The sequence below is a fragment of the Nicotiana sylvestris genome, chromosome 2 (genome assembly GCF_000393655.2).
Source record: "Nicotiana sylvestris chromosome 2, ASM39365v2, whole genome shotgun sequence".
Classification (NCBI taxonomy): Eukaryota; Viridiplantae; Streptophyta; class Magnoliopsida; order Solanales; family Solanaceae; genus Nicotiana; species Nicotiana sylvestris.
In genome coordinates, this window is record NC_091058.1 from 204,559,788 (window position 1) to 204,576,449 (window position 16,662).

The window sequence follows — 16,662 nt, forward strand, 5'->3', positions numbered from 1 at the left end:
TCTTGTTACGTACTGATTTTCATGCCTTACATACTCAGTACATTTTTCGTACTGACGCCCTATTTTATGGGGCCTGCATTTCATGCCTGCAAGTGCAGGTATGCAAGCTGGCGGTCCCCCTTCTTAGGATCCTTGATCAGCGAGCGTTGGCGGGCGCCACTTGATCCGGAGCAGCTTTTGATTTTTGTACGATATGACATGGCTCAGTCCCGTCTTCTTACAGTTGTATTTCTATTAGAGGTCTGTAGACAGTATGTCTAGTTGGATAGTATGTGGCCTTGCCAACTTCCAGTTTTTGAGGTATATAGTTGTCTATAGCAGCCTTGTCGGCTCGCCCTACGTATGTTGCACGTATATGTACATATGTCTTTTGGGCAGGTTTCCTTCATGTATATTATTTTTGTAATTCAGCAGATGTTATTCAGGTTTAGATCCTAGACGTATGCTTAGGGGTGTTTGACAGGTAGGACTCGGGCACCCGTCGTGGCCCATCGGTTTGGGTCATGACAAAAGTGGTATCAGAGCAGTTCTGTCCTAGGATTGTCTACAGACCGTGTCAAGTAGAGTCTTGTTTATGGATGTGTTGTGCACCACACTTATAAACAGGAGGATACAAGACATATAGGATGTTATCCTCTAGATCGTGCAATATAAGAATTCATGTTCCTAGCGATATGTTATATTTTCAGCGATGCCTCCAAGGACTACAACAGTCCAAACGGTAAAGTCCGTGGCTGGTGAGACCACTAGTCAAGTGCCACGAGTTACCAGGGCTCGAGGAGAGTCTCATAGTGAGATTCCATCTCAGACTTCACATACCCCGCCCTTTCCAGAAGATTTACGAGGGGCACCAACTCCAATGACCGCCCCTGTATGTCCCGCTCCTCAGCCAGATGCACCGGGTCAAGAGATGAGAGATGTTATTAAGCTATTAACCCGATTAGTAGCTACACAGGCTCGGCATTAGGAAGCAGGTATTGGTCATGCAGATAGGTCCGTCAGTGCGAGGGTTCGTGCTTTCATTAATTTAGACCCTCCGGTATTCACTGGGGCAGATCCAAACAAGGACCCTCAAGTATTTATTGATAGAGTGTAGAGGACGTTAAGGGTAATGAAGGCCACTGCGACTGAGTCAGTTGAGCTAGCTTCCTATAGACTCCGAGATGTTGCGGTTAATTGGTACGAGTCTTGGAAATTGTCCAGAGGTGAGAATGCCCCTCCAGTAGTATGACAGGAGTTTACAGAAGCTTTTCTTCATCATTATCTGCCACCAGAGCTTAGACAGGACATAGTTGATAGGTTCTTGAACCTTCAGTAGGGTAACATGAGTGTTTGGGAGTACAATCTTCAGTTTGATTCGTTGTCTAGGTATGCTCCCACTATTGTATCTAAGATGGAGGATCGGGTTCACCGATATGTGATAGGATTAGAGCCTCACTTGCTTAGTGATTGTATGCCGGTCTCACTTCATCCAAACATGGATATTTCTCGTATTCAGGCATACTCTCATGGTGTAGAGGGGCGTAAGCAGAAACAGAGGACCGATCGTGAGCATAATAGGGCCTAGAATAAGAGAGCAAGGCCTTCGGGTCCTTCCGGTGAGTTTTGAGGTTATCCGGGCCACATTATGAGGGATTGTCCGACGAGAGGTGATGCAAGCATAACTCAGCCAGCAGGATCTGTAGCTGGTTCTTTATCATCAGTACGCTCTCCTAGGCTAGGTCCACAAGCACCAATGAGTCATGGTAGAGGCAGATGCGTAGCATCTAGCTCGAGCAGTCCTCAGAACCACATTTATGCGTTGGCAGGACGACATGACCATGAGTCATCGCCTGATATTGTTATAGGTGTATTATCAGTCTCCTCATATGATGTATATGCACTGATTGACCTAGGTTCCACCTTATCATATATTACTCTGTTGGTTGCTAGTAAGTTTGGAATAAAACCTAAATTGGTTAAAACTTTTGAGGTGTCTACACCTGTTGAGGACTCAGTGATAGCTAAGTGAGTATATAGGGGTTGTATAATAGTAGTTCATGGTCGATCTACCGTAGTAGACCTAATCGAGTTAGATATGGTAGAATTTGATGTTATAATGGGTATGGATTGGTTGGCTTCTTGTCATGCCAACGTTGATTGTAGATCAAAGATAGTCCGATTTCAATTTCCAGGGGAGCCTGTTTTGGAATGGAAAGATAATACGGCGTCGCCGAGAGGAAGATTTATTTCATATCTCAGGGAAAGAAAGATGATCAGAAAGGGCTGTATTTATCACTTGGTTTGGGTTCAAGATATGGAAGTAGAGTCACCAACCATTCAGTCCATCTATGTAGTTAATGAGTTTCCCGATGCTTTTCTCGATGAGCTTCCGGGTCTCCCGCCAGAGGGAGAAATTGAGTTTGCTATTGACCTACTACCAGATACTCATCTAATATATATTCATCCCTATAGAATGGCCCCCGCAGAGCTGAAAGAGTTGAAAGAACAACTAAAGGACTTGCTTGAAAAAGGCTTTATCAGACCTAGTACATCACAGTGGGGAGCACCTGTGTTATTTGTAAGGAAGAAAGATGGTTCCTTACAGATGTGTATTGATTATAGACAGTTGAATAAGGTGAAGATCAAGAATAAGTACCCGCTCCCGAGGATTAATAATTTATTTGATCAGTTGCAAGGTGCCAAGTGTTTTTCAAAGATAGATTTGAGGTCCGGGTACCATCAGGTAAGGGTTAAGGAGGAAGATATTCCGAAGACAACATTCATGACCAGATATGGGCATTTTGAGTTGCGTGGTATGTCATTCAGTTTGACAAATGCCCCAGCAGTATTCATGGATTCGATGAACCGTGTGTTCAGGACCTTTTTAGATATGTTCGTAATTGTATTTATCGATGATATATTGGTATATTCTCGTTTAGAGGCTGAGCATGAAAATCATCTTCGTACTATGCTCAGAATTCTACAAAAAGGGAAATTGTATGCAAAGTTCTCTAAATGTGAATTCTGGTTGAACTCTGTAGCTTTCCTTGGGCATATCATTTGGGGTGAAGGCATCTGGGTGGATACACAAAAGATTGAGGTAGTAAAGACTTGGCCTAGACCGACAACACCAACAGAGGTTCGTAGCTTTCTCAGTTTGGCAGGTTATTACAGGAGATTTGTAGAGGGATTTTCTTCCCTTTCAGCACCTTTAACAAAGTTGACTCAGAAGGGAGCAAAGTTTTAATCTATTGATGCTTGCGAACGGAGTTTCTAGGCATTAAAGGACATATTAACTTCAGCACCAATTTTAACGCTCCTAGAAGGGACCGATGGTTATGTGATCTATTGTGACGCTTCAGGCGTTGGATTGGGTTGTGTGCTGATGCAACATGGTAAAGTTGTAGCTTATGCTTCTAGACAACTAAGAAAGCACGAGAAGAACTACCCGACCCACGATTTAGAGTTAGCCGCGGTGATTCATGCACTAAAGATGTGGAGGCACTACTTGTATGACATTCATGTTGATATCTATACAGATCATAAGAGCCTCCAGTATATCTTCAAGAAAGGGAATTAAATTTATGTCAAAGGAGATGGTTGGATCTACGTAAAAACTATGACGTTGATATTTTATACCATTCGGGGAAAGCGAACGTAGTAGTCGGCGCCCTCAGCCGTAGATCTATGGGTAGCCTGTCATATTTACAGCCGGCAAGGAGGGAAATATCCCATGAGATTCACCAGCTAGCTGGTCTCAGAGTTCGGTTACTGGACTTAGGTGATATTGGAATTACTATTCAGGATACAACAACATCCTCTTTAGTAACTAAAGTGAAAGAACGCCAGTACGAGGATCTTGTGTTAATTCATTATAGGGATATCACCCCTCAGAAGGAGAAGACACCGTTTGAGATTACAGAAGATGGGGTTCTCAAATATCGAGGACGATTATGTGTCCCTAATGTTGCAGGGCTACGTCAGCAGATTATGGGAGAAACTCACTATTCTCGTTATTCTATCCATCCAGGAGCAACAAAGATGTATCATGATATCAAGAAAGTATATTGGTGGGATGGAATGAAAAAGGATACAACAGATTTTGTGCTTAGTGCCCTAACTGTCAATAGGTCAAGATTGAACATCAAAAACCTGGTGGGTTATTGCAGGCTATAGAGATTTTGACTTGGAAGTGGGAAGTAATCAATATGGATTTCATCGTAGGCTTACCTCGTACCCAGCATAAGTTCGATTCGATATGGGTGATTTTTGATAGGCTTACAAAGTCAGCCTATTTTCTGCCCGTTAGAACTACATATTCCTTAGAGGATTATACAAGCCTTTATATTAAGGAGATAGTATGACTGCATGGTGTCCCTTTATCTATTATCTCGGATAGAGGAGCTCAATTTACATCTAACTTCTGGAGGTCCTTCCAAAAAGGATTAGGGACTCAAGTAAGTCTTAGTACAACATTTCATCCCCATACAGACGGACAGGCTGAGCGTACTATTCAGACACTAGAGGATATATTACGAGCTTATGTGATAGACTTCAAAGGTAGCTGGGATGATCATCTGCCGCTTATTGAGTTCGCATATAATAATAGCTACCATTCCAGTATTCAGATGGCTCCATACGAAGCTCTTTACAGACGGAAGTGTAGATCGCCTATAGGATGGTTCGATGTTGGGGAAGCTACGTTAGTAGGACCAGAGTTGGTATAGTAGACAATCGAGAAAATTAAGCTTATACAGGAAAGGCTATTAGCAGCTCAAAGCTGTCAGAAATCTTATGCGGATAATCAATTGCGAGACTTAGAATTTTAGGTTGACGATTGGGTATTCCTAAAGGTATCACCGATGAAAAGCGTTATGAGTTTCGAAAAAGGGAAAAACTTAGCCCTCGGTACATTGGACTATATAGGATTATACGCAAGGTAGGCCAGGTAACATATGAGTTAGAATTGCCCTCGGAATTGGAGTCTGTCCATCCGATTTTTCACGCATCTATGTTACGGAAGTGCATTGACGATCCTACCTGAGTGGTGCCCACGGATGATGTACAGATTACAGAGGACTTGTCATACGAGGAAATTTTGGTTGCTGTCCTAGACCGATATCCGCAAGCTACAAAACAAAGAGGTAGCTTCCGTGAAAGTACTTTGGAGAAATAACAATGTGGAAGAAATGACTTGGGAGGCCGAAGAAGACATGAAGTCTAGATATCTTTACTTATTTCCTCCTCCAAAGAAAGGTCCGGCTGGGACATCACAACCATAACGTACGTGCATAAATTCTTGTGTTGGTTATTGTCCTTGGTCGTGTGAGGCCATTATCGTTATTGATGGTTGTGGTCCTATGTGGCGTCGGATTATTGAGTTTCCATAGGAAAAGTTGGTAGTAGTATTGTTACAAAGGCGACTCTGCCAAAGTTATATAGATCCCGAGGAGTTGAACATTCGAGGACGAATGCTTCTAAGGAGGGAAGGATGTTACATCTCGCATTTTCGTACGTTAAAAGCTTCATCTTCAGTTAATCGACGTAGACTTGGAGATAAGATTATCTTGAGGTTAACGTATTTGTGCTATTTATAACAAGCAATAAGTAAGTGTCATGAAGGATAAATGGTACGCGAATTAAAAAAAAAACGAGTTTCGTTGAATGGGGCCGATTCGGGATAAAATAAGGGTTCGAGCGTTAATACTCGATATTTATGGAGTAGTAACATACAAGGTACTATATGACCACGATAGTATGATGTATAAAGTATATTAAAAATAAGTAATATTTTAGGTAATTGGGATAAATCTTAATTATACGGGTAATTGGTTAATTACCGTATAATATGACATTACCTAGTTAATTACTAAATTGTAAAAATAAGACGTGGCAGCAAGCCACTAATATGGCCTATGACTCTTAGTCATAGTAGGCTTAGTGTCCATTTAGAATCATAAGACCACTTAGGTGTAAGACCTTATGAAAGCTTGATTCCATACTATTACAAAACTTTGTTTCTTCCAAATATCATATTCAAGACATCTTCAAACCATAATTTGTTTCATAGCCATCACGGTTCAAGCTCCATCTAGCAAGATCTCAATAAAAATTCTTGCAACCAAACAATTCCAACAAGAATTATTAGAACCGTAGCAACGTAAAATTATGCAGTTCTATAGGAGTGCGGTGCAATATCTCCGAGAATATTATACGGATTTTTTCTTACTCCAGGTATGTTAAGGATATCCCTTCTTTCTTTTTGGCATGATCCAACTAATACAAATGAAACGAGCAAAATACACAACTTTCATAAATAACTCTATTCATAAAAATACTGTGGAGTTTCTATATTCTTGATTCCCCATATGGATTATTATTATATCTTCTGTTCATGGGTCTCAGATGAGGTTGCTACTTAATCGTTTTTCTCCATAAGAATTAGTAGGTTCTTCACAAATCGAGAGCATTTCTAATTTTATGATAAATGCATAGCACATATTTTTCTACAACAGAAATGACCCTTTAATAAGGATAAAATAAAGTGGGCCAAAAGATGTATTGGAATATTTCAGAAGCATTGATTCTCTAAATCCAAGACATAAGGTGAATGTCTCTTTTGTAACAAGGGGTTTTATTTAGTCCTCGTGACTTATGGATAAGTCAGTGTTTCATAAAGTTCATCTGAAAGGCATATGAATTTTTATGGCATTCCAAAAAAATCTTATTAACGTATTTCATATGCATTTCATGCATTTATACATATACATTGACCCATGATCAGATGGCATTATATATGCGTATATATGTATATTATATTTATATGGGATACAGGAAAAAGGTTACGACGTTATATACGCACCACCACCTGATCAGTTGGTATATGTTGATGATGTTGCCCACAGTAGTCGAGACGATATGATGGAATGCCCTGAGAGGCTTGATGATATTATGTACACCTATACCCATGCATGACATGGCATTTATGTGCATGTGCATGACATTATAAATGTTTCAGATTTTACAAAGCTATTCAGATTTCCAGATGGATTTCTTTATTTCATGTTTCATCTATGTTTTGTTACGTACTGATTTTCATGCCTTACATACTCAGTACATTTTTCGTACTGACGCCCTATTTCATTGGGCCTGCGTTTCATGCCCGCAGGTGCAGGTAGCCCTTCTTAGGATCCTTAATCAGCGAGAGTTGGCGTGCTCCACTTGATCCAGAGCTGCTTTTGATTTTGGTACGATATGCTTGTATATATATGGGTATGACGTGGCTCAGTTCCGTTTTTGTACATTTGTATTTCTATTAGAGGTCTGTAGACAGTATGTCTAGTTGGATAGTATGTGGCCTTGCCAACTTCGAGTTTTTGAGGTATATAGTTGTCTATAGCAGCCTTGTCGGCTCGCCCTACGTATGTTGCACGTATATGTACATATGCCTTTTGGGCAGGTTTTCTTCATGTATATTATTCTCGTAATTCAGCAGATGTTATTCAGGTTTATATCCTAGACGCATGCTTAGGGGTGTTTGACAGGTAGGACTCGGGCACCCGTTGCGGCCCATCGGTTTAGGTCGTGACATATAATTTTGATAAAGCTTATTGAATTATCTGTTAAACCGTTAATAAAATAAAATAGGACAAATCGAGACCCGAACCGATAACTCAATAATCAAATGACACAAAACCGTTACCGAATCATTAACTCAATAACCCGATATCGATAATCGAATAATCTTTTTTCGGTTCGGGCTATCGATTTTACCCAATATATTCCAGCCCTGGAGCTGAGCTAATTTAGTTCCAACCAAGGAAATTAAAGTTGCAATTGTCTTCATTCACTAACAGGTCGGGTTACGGGTAGGTGAGTTGTGAATCGGATAAATTAAATTGGGGGATGGGCCTTTTATCTAGGAGTTGTCACATGGCCCTCTGTGATAAAACAAGGGCAAATGTGATTTATAGTACAGCGATAAGGTCTGAAATGACTAAATAGTGAAACGGAGGATAAGTTTAAACTATTTTTGATAGTAGTGGGGTATATTTGACTTTTTTCTATTATATCAAGCCATCCTTTACTCCAAATGAAAAATATATAGAACTTGTCGAGGTGCTTGCACGTTGATTACAAAATTAAAAAGGCAAACTGGCCAAAATTGGTGTTAATGATATTAGTGGTAAACTAGTAATTATTTAATTTTATTTTTATCAACTTTAACTATTAGTAATTGGGTAAAGGATAAATTGTTAGATAAATTTATGTTGGACAAAATCATCATTTAAGTTTATCCCTAATATTAGGTGTTCTAAATCATCTAAATTTTGTACATTAAATCTTTTTTTTTAATTTGAAATATTATGTAAGAAATTTTAATATTTAGTACTTTAAAATCAGTTAAGATTTGTCGCATTTAGATTCTTTTCAAATTTGAACTTATTGTTTACATAAAATTGTAGAGTTTACATGGAAATTTAGATCATTAATGCGTGGTGTATAACTACAGCACCTTTTATAAGCTATATTTTCCGAAATCCAAGTTTAGCTAATATATAATTGAGGTTTATTTGGTTGAGTATTTAAATCATTAAATGTTGGTTCATAGGCAAAACACTCAAACTTTTGTCCAAACTAGAATATACTGATCTTTTGCTAAGTCTTTTTAATATTTATATAATGTTTAATCAATAAATCGAAACTAAAATATATGGCTCATACTCTCTTTTCCGGAATTCTTGTTGAGGATGCAAAGAAACCAGCATTCGTGTGTGGTTTTTATCTTTCATTCATATTGCCTTTCAAGGCTTATTTTTATTAAGCATAAATGGATGTGTATATATGTTTGAGTGTGCATGCGTGCATGCATGCATACATACATACTATATATATATATATATATATATATATATATATGTATATTCTAGAAAAGTTAAGGATTTACCTCATTATGGAATGATGAAAAGGCGAATCTGTGTGCCTTTAATGAGATGATCCGAATCTTCTGCATTTATGATGGTGAGACCAATTCAATGCACAATTCGATAGTAATTTATTGGTTATGTAGAAATATTATTAAAAAGATTTTCTTTTAATACTGGCATGAAGACAAAAATCTTTTTATGAATTTTTTACTTACGGGGAGGGAGAAAACAATATATATGTATATATAGGCGTTCTTTACTGTATGTTAGAAGCAAGTCATCATTTAAATTTGAAGCAAGTTAGTGAGGCAAAACTTGTAACGAGGAAAAGCAGAGTTGCGAGTTCATTTCTATTGAACCTTTGAGTTTTATCCTTGGAGCAAATGATGGTGTCAATAAGAGCTGCATTTTAAGAGACGCTACGCTGCGTGGAGCGTTAGTGGATAAAAACACTAGGCCAGACGGCATAGAACCGCTGCAGAAGGATACTGAGTCTTCTTTTGTTGACCCGGACATGGTGATGGAGCCGATGAAAGTGGGGCTATGCAAAGCTTGTAAAAGGGGAGAGGCGAGGGTGATGTTATAGCCTTATCATGACCATATTTTGTCAAGGTTATGACATCATTTTCGCGTCTTCCCTTTTCACATGCTTTGCACCAGCCCATTTTCGCCCGCTCCACCATCCTGTCTATGTCAACAAAAAAAACTCAACATCCTTTTGTGGTGCTTCTGAGCCATATGGCCCGGTGCCTCCATCCACAAACGCACCGCGAAGCGTAGCATCTTAAAATGCAGCCCTCGTTGACGCCGTCAGATTCTCTAACGTTTTTAGGTTGGTCTATAACATATGGGCTTGGTTCATCAACCGTGCAACCATTTGTCCCACTTTGGCAAGAGACTCGTGAAAAAAAGGATTTTTTTGTATATATATGAAATTATAAACTCATTTACTCGGTTTTAACTAGGTTTTTTCATTTATAAAAGGTAACTATAGTTTTTAAAATGTATACAAATTCGATCAAAAACTACAATTATATACAACTTAAATATAATTTTATTATATTTTCTTTTTCGAGTTTCAATATAAAATTTTAACCAAAACTAACTCATCATCACCAAAATTTCTAAAATTGAACTATAAACTCCAAAGGATATTCTCAATTATTTGGAACAACACCCAATCCAAATAAATAATACTTTTGCAAAATACGATTTTCAAATTCAAGGCTTCAAAACTTTTTTATGGGCGTCAATAAAGTTTTAAATGGATTAACAGGTTTCAATTCAATCTGCTTGGGCGGTAGAACGACATTATTTTGAAGTTCATACAGAAGCTGAATAATGAAGACTGGTACTGGTTCGCGAGTTTGATAGAGATTCTAGTGGGGAAGAAAGCAGATTATCACTAATTTGTATATAATCGTTAATTTGTATATGAGACTATAATTAAGTGATAATTTCTTTACTAGGGATAAATAAATTTATAATACAGTATAGTTGGGAAAAAACAGTCAAAAATAGTGAGTGATCCATATACAATTACCCGGACTGCGCACAGAATTAATGAAACTATTGGAGGCTTCGAAACACAGAATTAAGTTCTAAACTCTAGATGACCTATCGGGTCATCACACCGGGTGCCGGTCACGTGAATTTGGATCGTGACATTTTCTTTGCTCTTGGTAAATTGGAATTTCGATTGCAGGAAAGAAAGAATGGTGATGGAACGGTGAGAAGCAGATCGCGGGAGGACAAGGAAGAGGTCAGACAAAGGCAAACATTTTGGCATCTGCTCGGTAAGTCTTATCTTTCTCATATTCTCTAGAACAATCAGGTAAATGAAATCTATTAGAGTATGAGTGCTATATAGTGATGTTGCGTCATAATAACAGCAGATTATTTCCAGAAAAGAACCATATGAGACAGTATGTGTAGTTCCAGCAATGTGACTACAAGCTACCCTTGAGTTTTAAAGTATCTATTGCTCATTTCCTTTCAATAGTTTTTAATTGGATGAAAATTGTTAAACCATGCGCAGCGGAAGCAAGCATACTAATCAGCCATCAAATACATGTAAACTAGACAACGCAATAAAAACGAGATTAGAAGCACTAACCTCTTGAAGTAGTTGCACAAACCTTCCAAGCAACAAGAATTTAGGGCTGCAGTCTTCTGCTATTTGCCTAGTAAAACCTTGGACGATTTTGCTATTGGGTGGGCAAGAACAATACAAATGAAAAGTAAGTTATTAGGTTGAACTAGTCTTCCTTTAATAGACCCGAAATTAAGCCACAATAGGGGCTCAAAAACGTGTAGGATTCTGCAAGTAGAATCCTACTCTAACTCAAAAGGATAATTTTTCTCCCAAGCTACTTTTTACCCAAGTCTGTCCAGGTTTTTACTAGGTATAGCAGGGACCACAGAAATAATAAGAGGCTACTAATTCGAAATTAACATGACTTAACATGACTTAATTCTTACTATAATTAATTACAATTGATTCCACTAAAAAACTGCAATTGAACTCCTCAATATGAATTTCGAAAATTCATTAACACTTATTTTAACTCCCCATGTTAAGATTTCAAATACCAGTTAATTAAATTAAATCACATTTAATTCAATTAACTAATTAAATCCTTTATAATTCCGCTTAAACTATATCATGTGATGGATACAAAATTCACCGGCCGGGTTTTCACATGAAAACCTATAAGCTTACATAGAGGGGTATCATCAAACCCAAAACCGAGCCATGGATTCTATCAACTAATTATTATTCACAAATGTTATTTGTTTGTCCAATCTATTAGGCATATACTAACTCTAAATAGAGTCGTACCTTTTGATAAACAAAACAATAAATAAATTACATTGATCATAATAATTATATCAAGATTAGGAGTACAAGCTCATTTAATGAATTAGAGAAAATGTTTTATATATTCAGTACAAAAACATCTTTTCTCTACTTGGTTCGTTCAATATACACTGAGTATACTAGCACAAAAAGTTGGAGTAAAACTACTCCCATAATCAAGATAAGTTATACGATAATCTTGTGCTACAATCATCAAGATATTTGTCCAACAATATCTTTTCTTGTGAACATAATTTATTAATTATGAGAACCAACAATTTAATCTTTTGTGCATGAGCTAAGACTCCATACACTAAATTGTCTACTACATAACTAAAAGGACACACATGTAACAAATGATCTATTTAAAATAGTACTTTATTGAATTGAATAAATTAAATAAAAAATTGTTCCATAAAAAATAAAATATAATACTATGTCTAAACCGCATGCTTAATAGTATATCCCAACTCATAACCATGCGTCTACTACTCTAACACCCATTCTTTCTACATGATTGTCAAAAATCTTTTGTGTCAAGCTCTTTGTAAACGGGTCTACCAAATTGTCATCTGACGCAATCTTCAACACTCTTGCATCACCTCTCTGAGTTATGTCCCGAATTAAGTGATATTTACGCTCAATATGCTTACTCCTTTTATGGCTTCTTGGTTCCTTCGAGTTTGCAACTGCACCACTGTTGTCACAATAAAGTACAATTGGTGCTTGAACCGAAGGAACCACATTAAGCTCTTTCAGAAAGTTTCCGAGCCAAACAGCCTCTTTAGCTGCCTTAGATGCAGCCACATATTCGGCTTCCATGGTGGAATCAACAATACATGATTACTTGATGCTCCTCCAACTTATGGCTCCACCTCCTAAGGTAAAAACATATCCTGAGGTAGATTTTCTAGAGTCTCTATCTGACTGAAAATCTGAATTAGTATAGCCAATGGGTGCAAGATCACCTGAGTGATACACCAACATATAATCCCTAGTCCTCTTCAAGTACTTGATTATATGCTTAACAACAATCCAGTGTTCTTGACCAGGGTTAGACTGAAATCTACTAACCATGCCAACAACAAAGCAAATGACAGGTCTAGTACATAGCATATATAAGACTCCCTACAGCAGAAGCATAAGGGACCGCCTTCATATTTTCTATCTCATCAGTCGCTTTTGGGGATTGATCTTTTGACAGAGAGATTCCATGTCTAAAGAGGAGAAACCCTTTCTTGGAATCTTGCATGCTAAACCTGGTAAGAATAGTATCATTATAAAGTGCTTGGGACAAGCCTAATATCCTTTGCTTGCGATCTAGCATAAGCTTTATCCCAAGGATATGTGCTGCCTGTCCCAGGTCTTTCATATCGAAATGTGAGGACAACCATTCATTTACTGAATTCAACATGCTCACATTATTTCCTATGAGCAAAATATCATCTTCGTACAAAACCAAAAATGTAACTTTATCTCCATTCCATTTCTTATAAACACAAGACTCATTTTCACATTGATCAAAACCGAAGGTCTTAATCGATGCATCAAAACAAGTGTTCCATGTCCTAGAAGCTTGTTTCAATCCATAAATGGATTTCTTTATTTACACAACATGTGCTCATTGCCACTTTTTATGAAACCAACTGGTTGTGCCATATAGATGCACTCATCAAGACTTCCATTTAGAAAAGCGGTCTTGAGATCCATTTTCCAGATCTCATAATCGTAATGAGCAGCAATGGATAAGAGAATCCTAATGGATTTAGGCATGGCTACCGGCGAAAAAGTTTCCTCATAATCGATCCCTTTTTTTGAGTAAACCCTTTTGCAATAAGCCTAGCTTTAAAAGTTTGCACTTTTCCATTCACTCCTCTTTTTTTCTTATAGATCCATCTACAATCTATGGGTTTGACTCCAGTAGGTGGTTCTACAAGATCCCAGACTTGATTGGAGTACATGGACTCCATTTCAGATTTCATAGCATCAACCCATTTATCAGCATCTGTATCATGTAGTGCTTCGTCGTAATTAATAGGTTCTATATTAGGCTATTCAGGGATTCTATCATAAGATTCTCCCAAGAGCGCAAACCGGAGAGGTTTTCTAATAATTCTCCCACTACGAGTAGTCACTACAGGTAGAGGCTGATTTTGTTGTTGAATCACAATATCATTTCCTGGAACTAAAGCCTCAATGTTATCCTCCACACCTTGTAGTGCTTGGATATCATTAACTTCTTCCTAGAGTGCAGGTTGCATAACAATTTCAGGTTGCTCAACAATCTGAGGTTGCTCAACATTACTCCCACTACTTTGGGGTAGTGAGATGTCATGCAATTGATCTTGTGCAATCTGCTGCCTATTGACATTTCTCCCACTACGATAATGCAGTGGTATGTCAATACTGGCTTCCGGGATACGTTCTAGAGATGAGTTTTTAGTTACTCCATTGTTTAATTCCTGTAAAACTAGTTTACTTCTAGGAATATGGTTCGTTAGATAGTCCTCTTCAAAAAATCTGGCATTTGTCGCAACAATTACCTTCTTTTCTTTGGGACAATAAAACAAACTGCCTTTTGTTCCTTTTGGATATCCAATAAAAATGCATACTTCTATCCTTGATTCCAATTTATCCGCTTTCTCTTTCAACACATGTGTTGGACAACCCCAAACCCGAATATGCCGTAAATTTGGCTTGCGCCCATTCCACCATTCTACTGGAGTTGAAGGTACTGACTTTGAAGGAACCAAATTTAGAATGTAGTTTGTTGTTTCTAAAGAATATCCCCAAAAGGAATAAGGCAAATCGGAATAACTTAACATTGATCTAACCATTTCCATAAAGGTCCTATTTCGTCCTATTTCTTCTTTCTACCACACCATTTTGTTGTGGTGTTCCTGGGGAAGATAATTGAGATGTAATTCCATTATCTGATAAGTATTTTATGAATTCCGCAGAAAGGTATTCACCACCACGATCAGATCACAATGTTTTGATATATTTATCATGTCGTTTCTCCGTTTCCGTCTTAAATTCTTTGAATTTCTCAAAGCATTCAGACTTACGTCGCAACAGATAAATATATCCATATTTTGAGTAATCATATGTGAAATTCACAAAATACTCAAAACTACCTCTTGTTTGTATATTCATAGGACCATACAAATCAGAGTGAATTAATTCTAGCTTATCACCGGCTCTATTTCCTTTTGAGGGGAAATGTCTCTTAGTCATTTTGCCTTCTGAACAGGACTCGCATGTTGGTAGTGACTCCACTTTCATGAACTCAAAGGTCCATTAGAGACCAATCTCGAAATCCTATTTAGATTTATATGGCCTAGACATAAGTGCCACAAATAAGTTTGACTCAATTCAGAAATACGTTTTCTTTTATGTGGTAGATTAATGTTATTTAGTTCTTTTGGTTGTTGTAGCACATGAGGAGATATATAAAGAATAAAAAGGTCATGTACTCTAGCAGCAGTGTAGATAAAATGTTTATTAAACTTAATAACAGCAGAGTTGTTAGCAAAATAAACATTATAACCAGCATCCATTATTTTCGAAACCGAAACCAAATTCCTTCTAATAGAAGGTACATAGAGAACATCTTTTAAAACATAAACTGTATCACTACTAAACGAATCTCTAATATCTCCTAAAGCTAAAGCTGGTGCTGGCTCGCCATTGGCTTGAAAAATGCAAACTTCATTCTCACTTAGCCGTTGCGTTTCCTGAAACCCCTGTGCAAAGTAATTTAGATGTGATTAGTGGCTCCCGAATCTACACACCAAAACATGGTAGAAACAGCCGCTAAACAAGTTTCAACGACATTTAAATTTGAATTACCTTGCTTATTCAACTTTGCCAGATAGGCAGGGCATTGCTTCTTGTGATGCCCAGGTTGCTTGCAATGATAGCACTTGCCTTTGGGCTTTTTCACACCTGCCGCACCACCAGGTGCCAGAAACTTTTGAGCCTTCTTCTTTTTCTTATTGCCTTTCGACTTAGAAACCGAAGCTTTTTCAACATTGAGTGCCACAATTGGAGCTTGTTGTTTGATAATAGATTCTGCCGCTTGTAGCTCATTCAACAATTTCGCTAGTGACAAATCCATTTTGTTCATATTATAGTTCAATCGAAACTGTTGAAAACTGTCAGGCAAAGTCTGCAGGACCATCTCAACTTAAAACTCCTTATCAATCACAGCTCCAAGGATCTCCAGTTCATTCAGAAGACTCACCATCTTCAGAACATGGTCTCTGATCGATAATCCTTCAGCCATATTGGTGTTCAAAAGGGCTTTCATGGATGTCTGTTTAGCTGCACGATTTTGTTCATCGAACATCTCTTTGAGACTTTCGAGCATATCATAAGCAGACTCCATAGACTGATGCTGATGTTGCAAAACATTCACCATAAAGGAAAAAATGTAACATCGCGTCATCTCATCAGCCTTAACCCATTTGTCATAGGCCTTAACCTGATCATCAGTAGCATTTTCAAGTTTTTCTGGGCACTCCTCAATGATTACAAATTTGTAACCTTCAGCAGTTAGGACATTATCAAGGTTCCTTTTCCAGTCAACATAATTCGGTCCTTCTAACTTGTTTTGGTCCAAAATTGAAGTAAGTGGGTTGAATGAAGACATGATTAATCAGAGAGATATTCACATTAAATAGATCATTAGTTATGCATTTAGAATGATTAAATTCAAAATAACACATTACACATATAACCATGCTCATTGAACAGTTAGATTCGTTAGGGAAACTTAACTATTCATGCAAAATATATGAGTGATGTAAGATTAACCCCATAAATTTAAACAGGACCAACTCAGATGGAGAGTAAACTGTTAATTTAAGATAGTTAAATTTCACTTTTATA

The 16,662-nt window shown here is 37.6% G+C and overlaps 1 protein-coding gene across 1 annotated transcript; it reads right to left on the reverse strand.

The window, feature by feature from the left end:
- Positions 1 to 15,958: 15,958 nt before the first annotated feature.
- LOC138886185 (uncharacterized) lies at positions 15,959 to 16,423 on the reverse strand. Its single transcript, XM_070167230.1, has one exon. The coding sequence runs from the start codon at positions 16,421 to 16,423 to the stop codon at positions 15,959 to 15,961; it is 465 nt and encodes a 154-aa protein (XP_070023331.1).
- Positions 16,424 to 16,662: the final 239 nt, after the last annotated feature.

Bases quoted from the DNA above. Each gene is read 5' to 3' on its own strand.
- LOC138886185 (XM_070167230.1), bottom strand. From the start codon at position 16,423: ATGTCTTCATTCAACCCACTTACTTCAATTTTGGACCAAAACAAGTTA.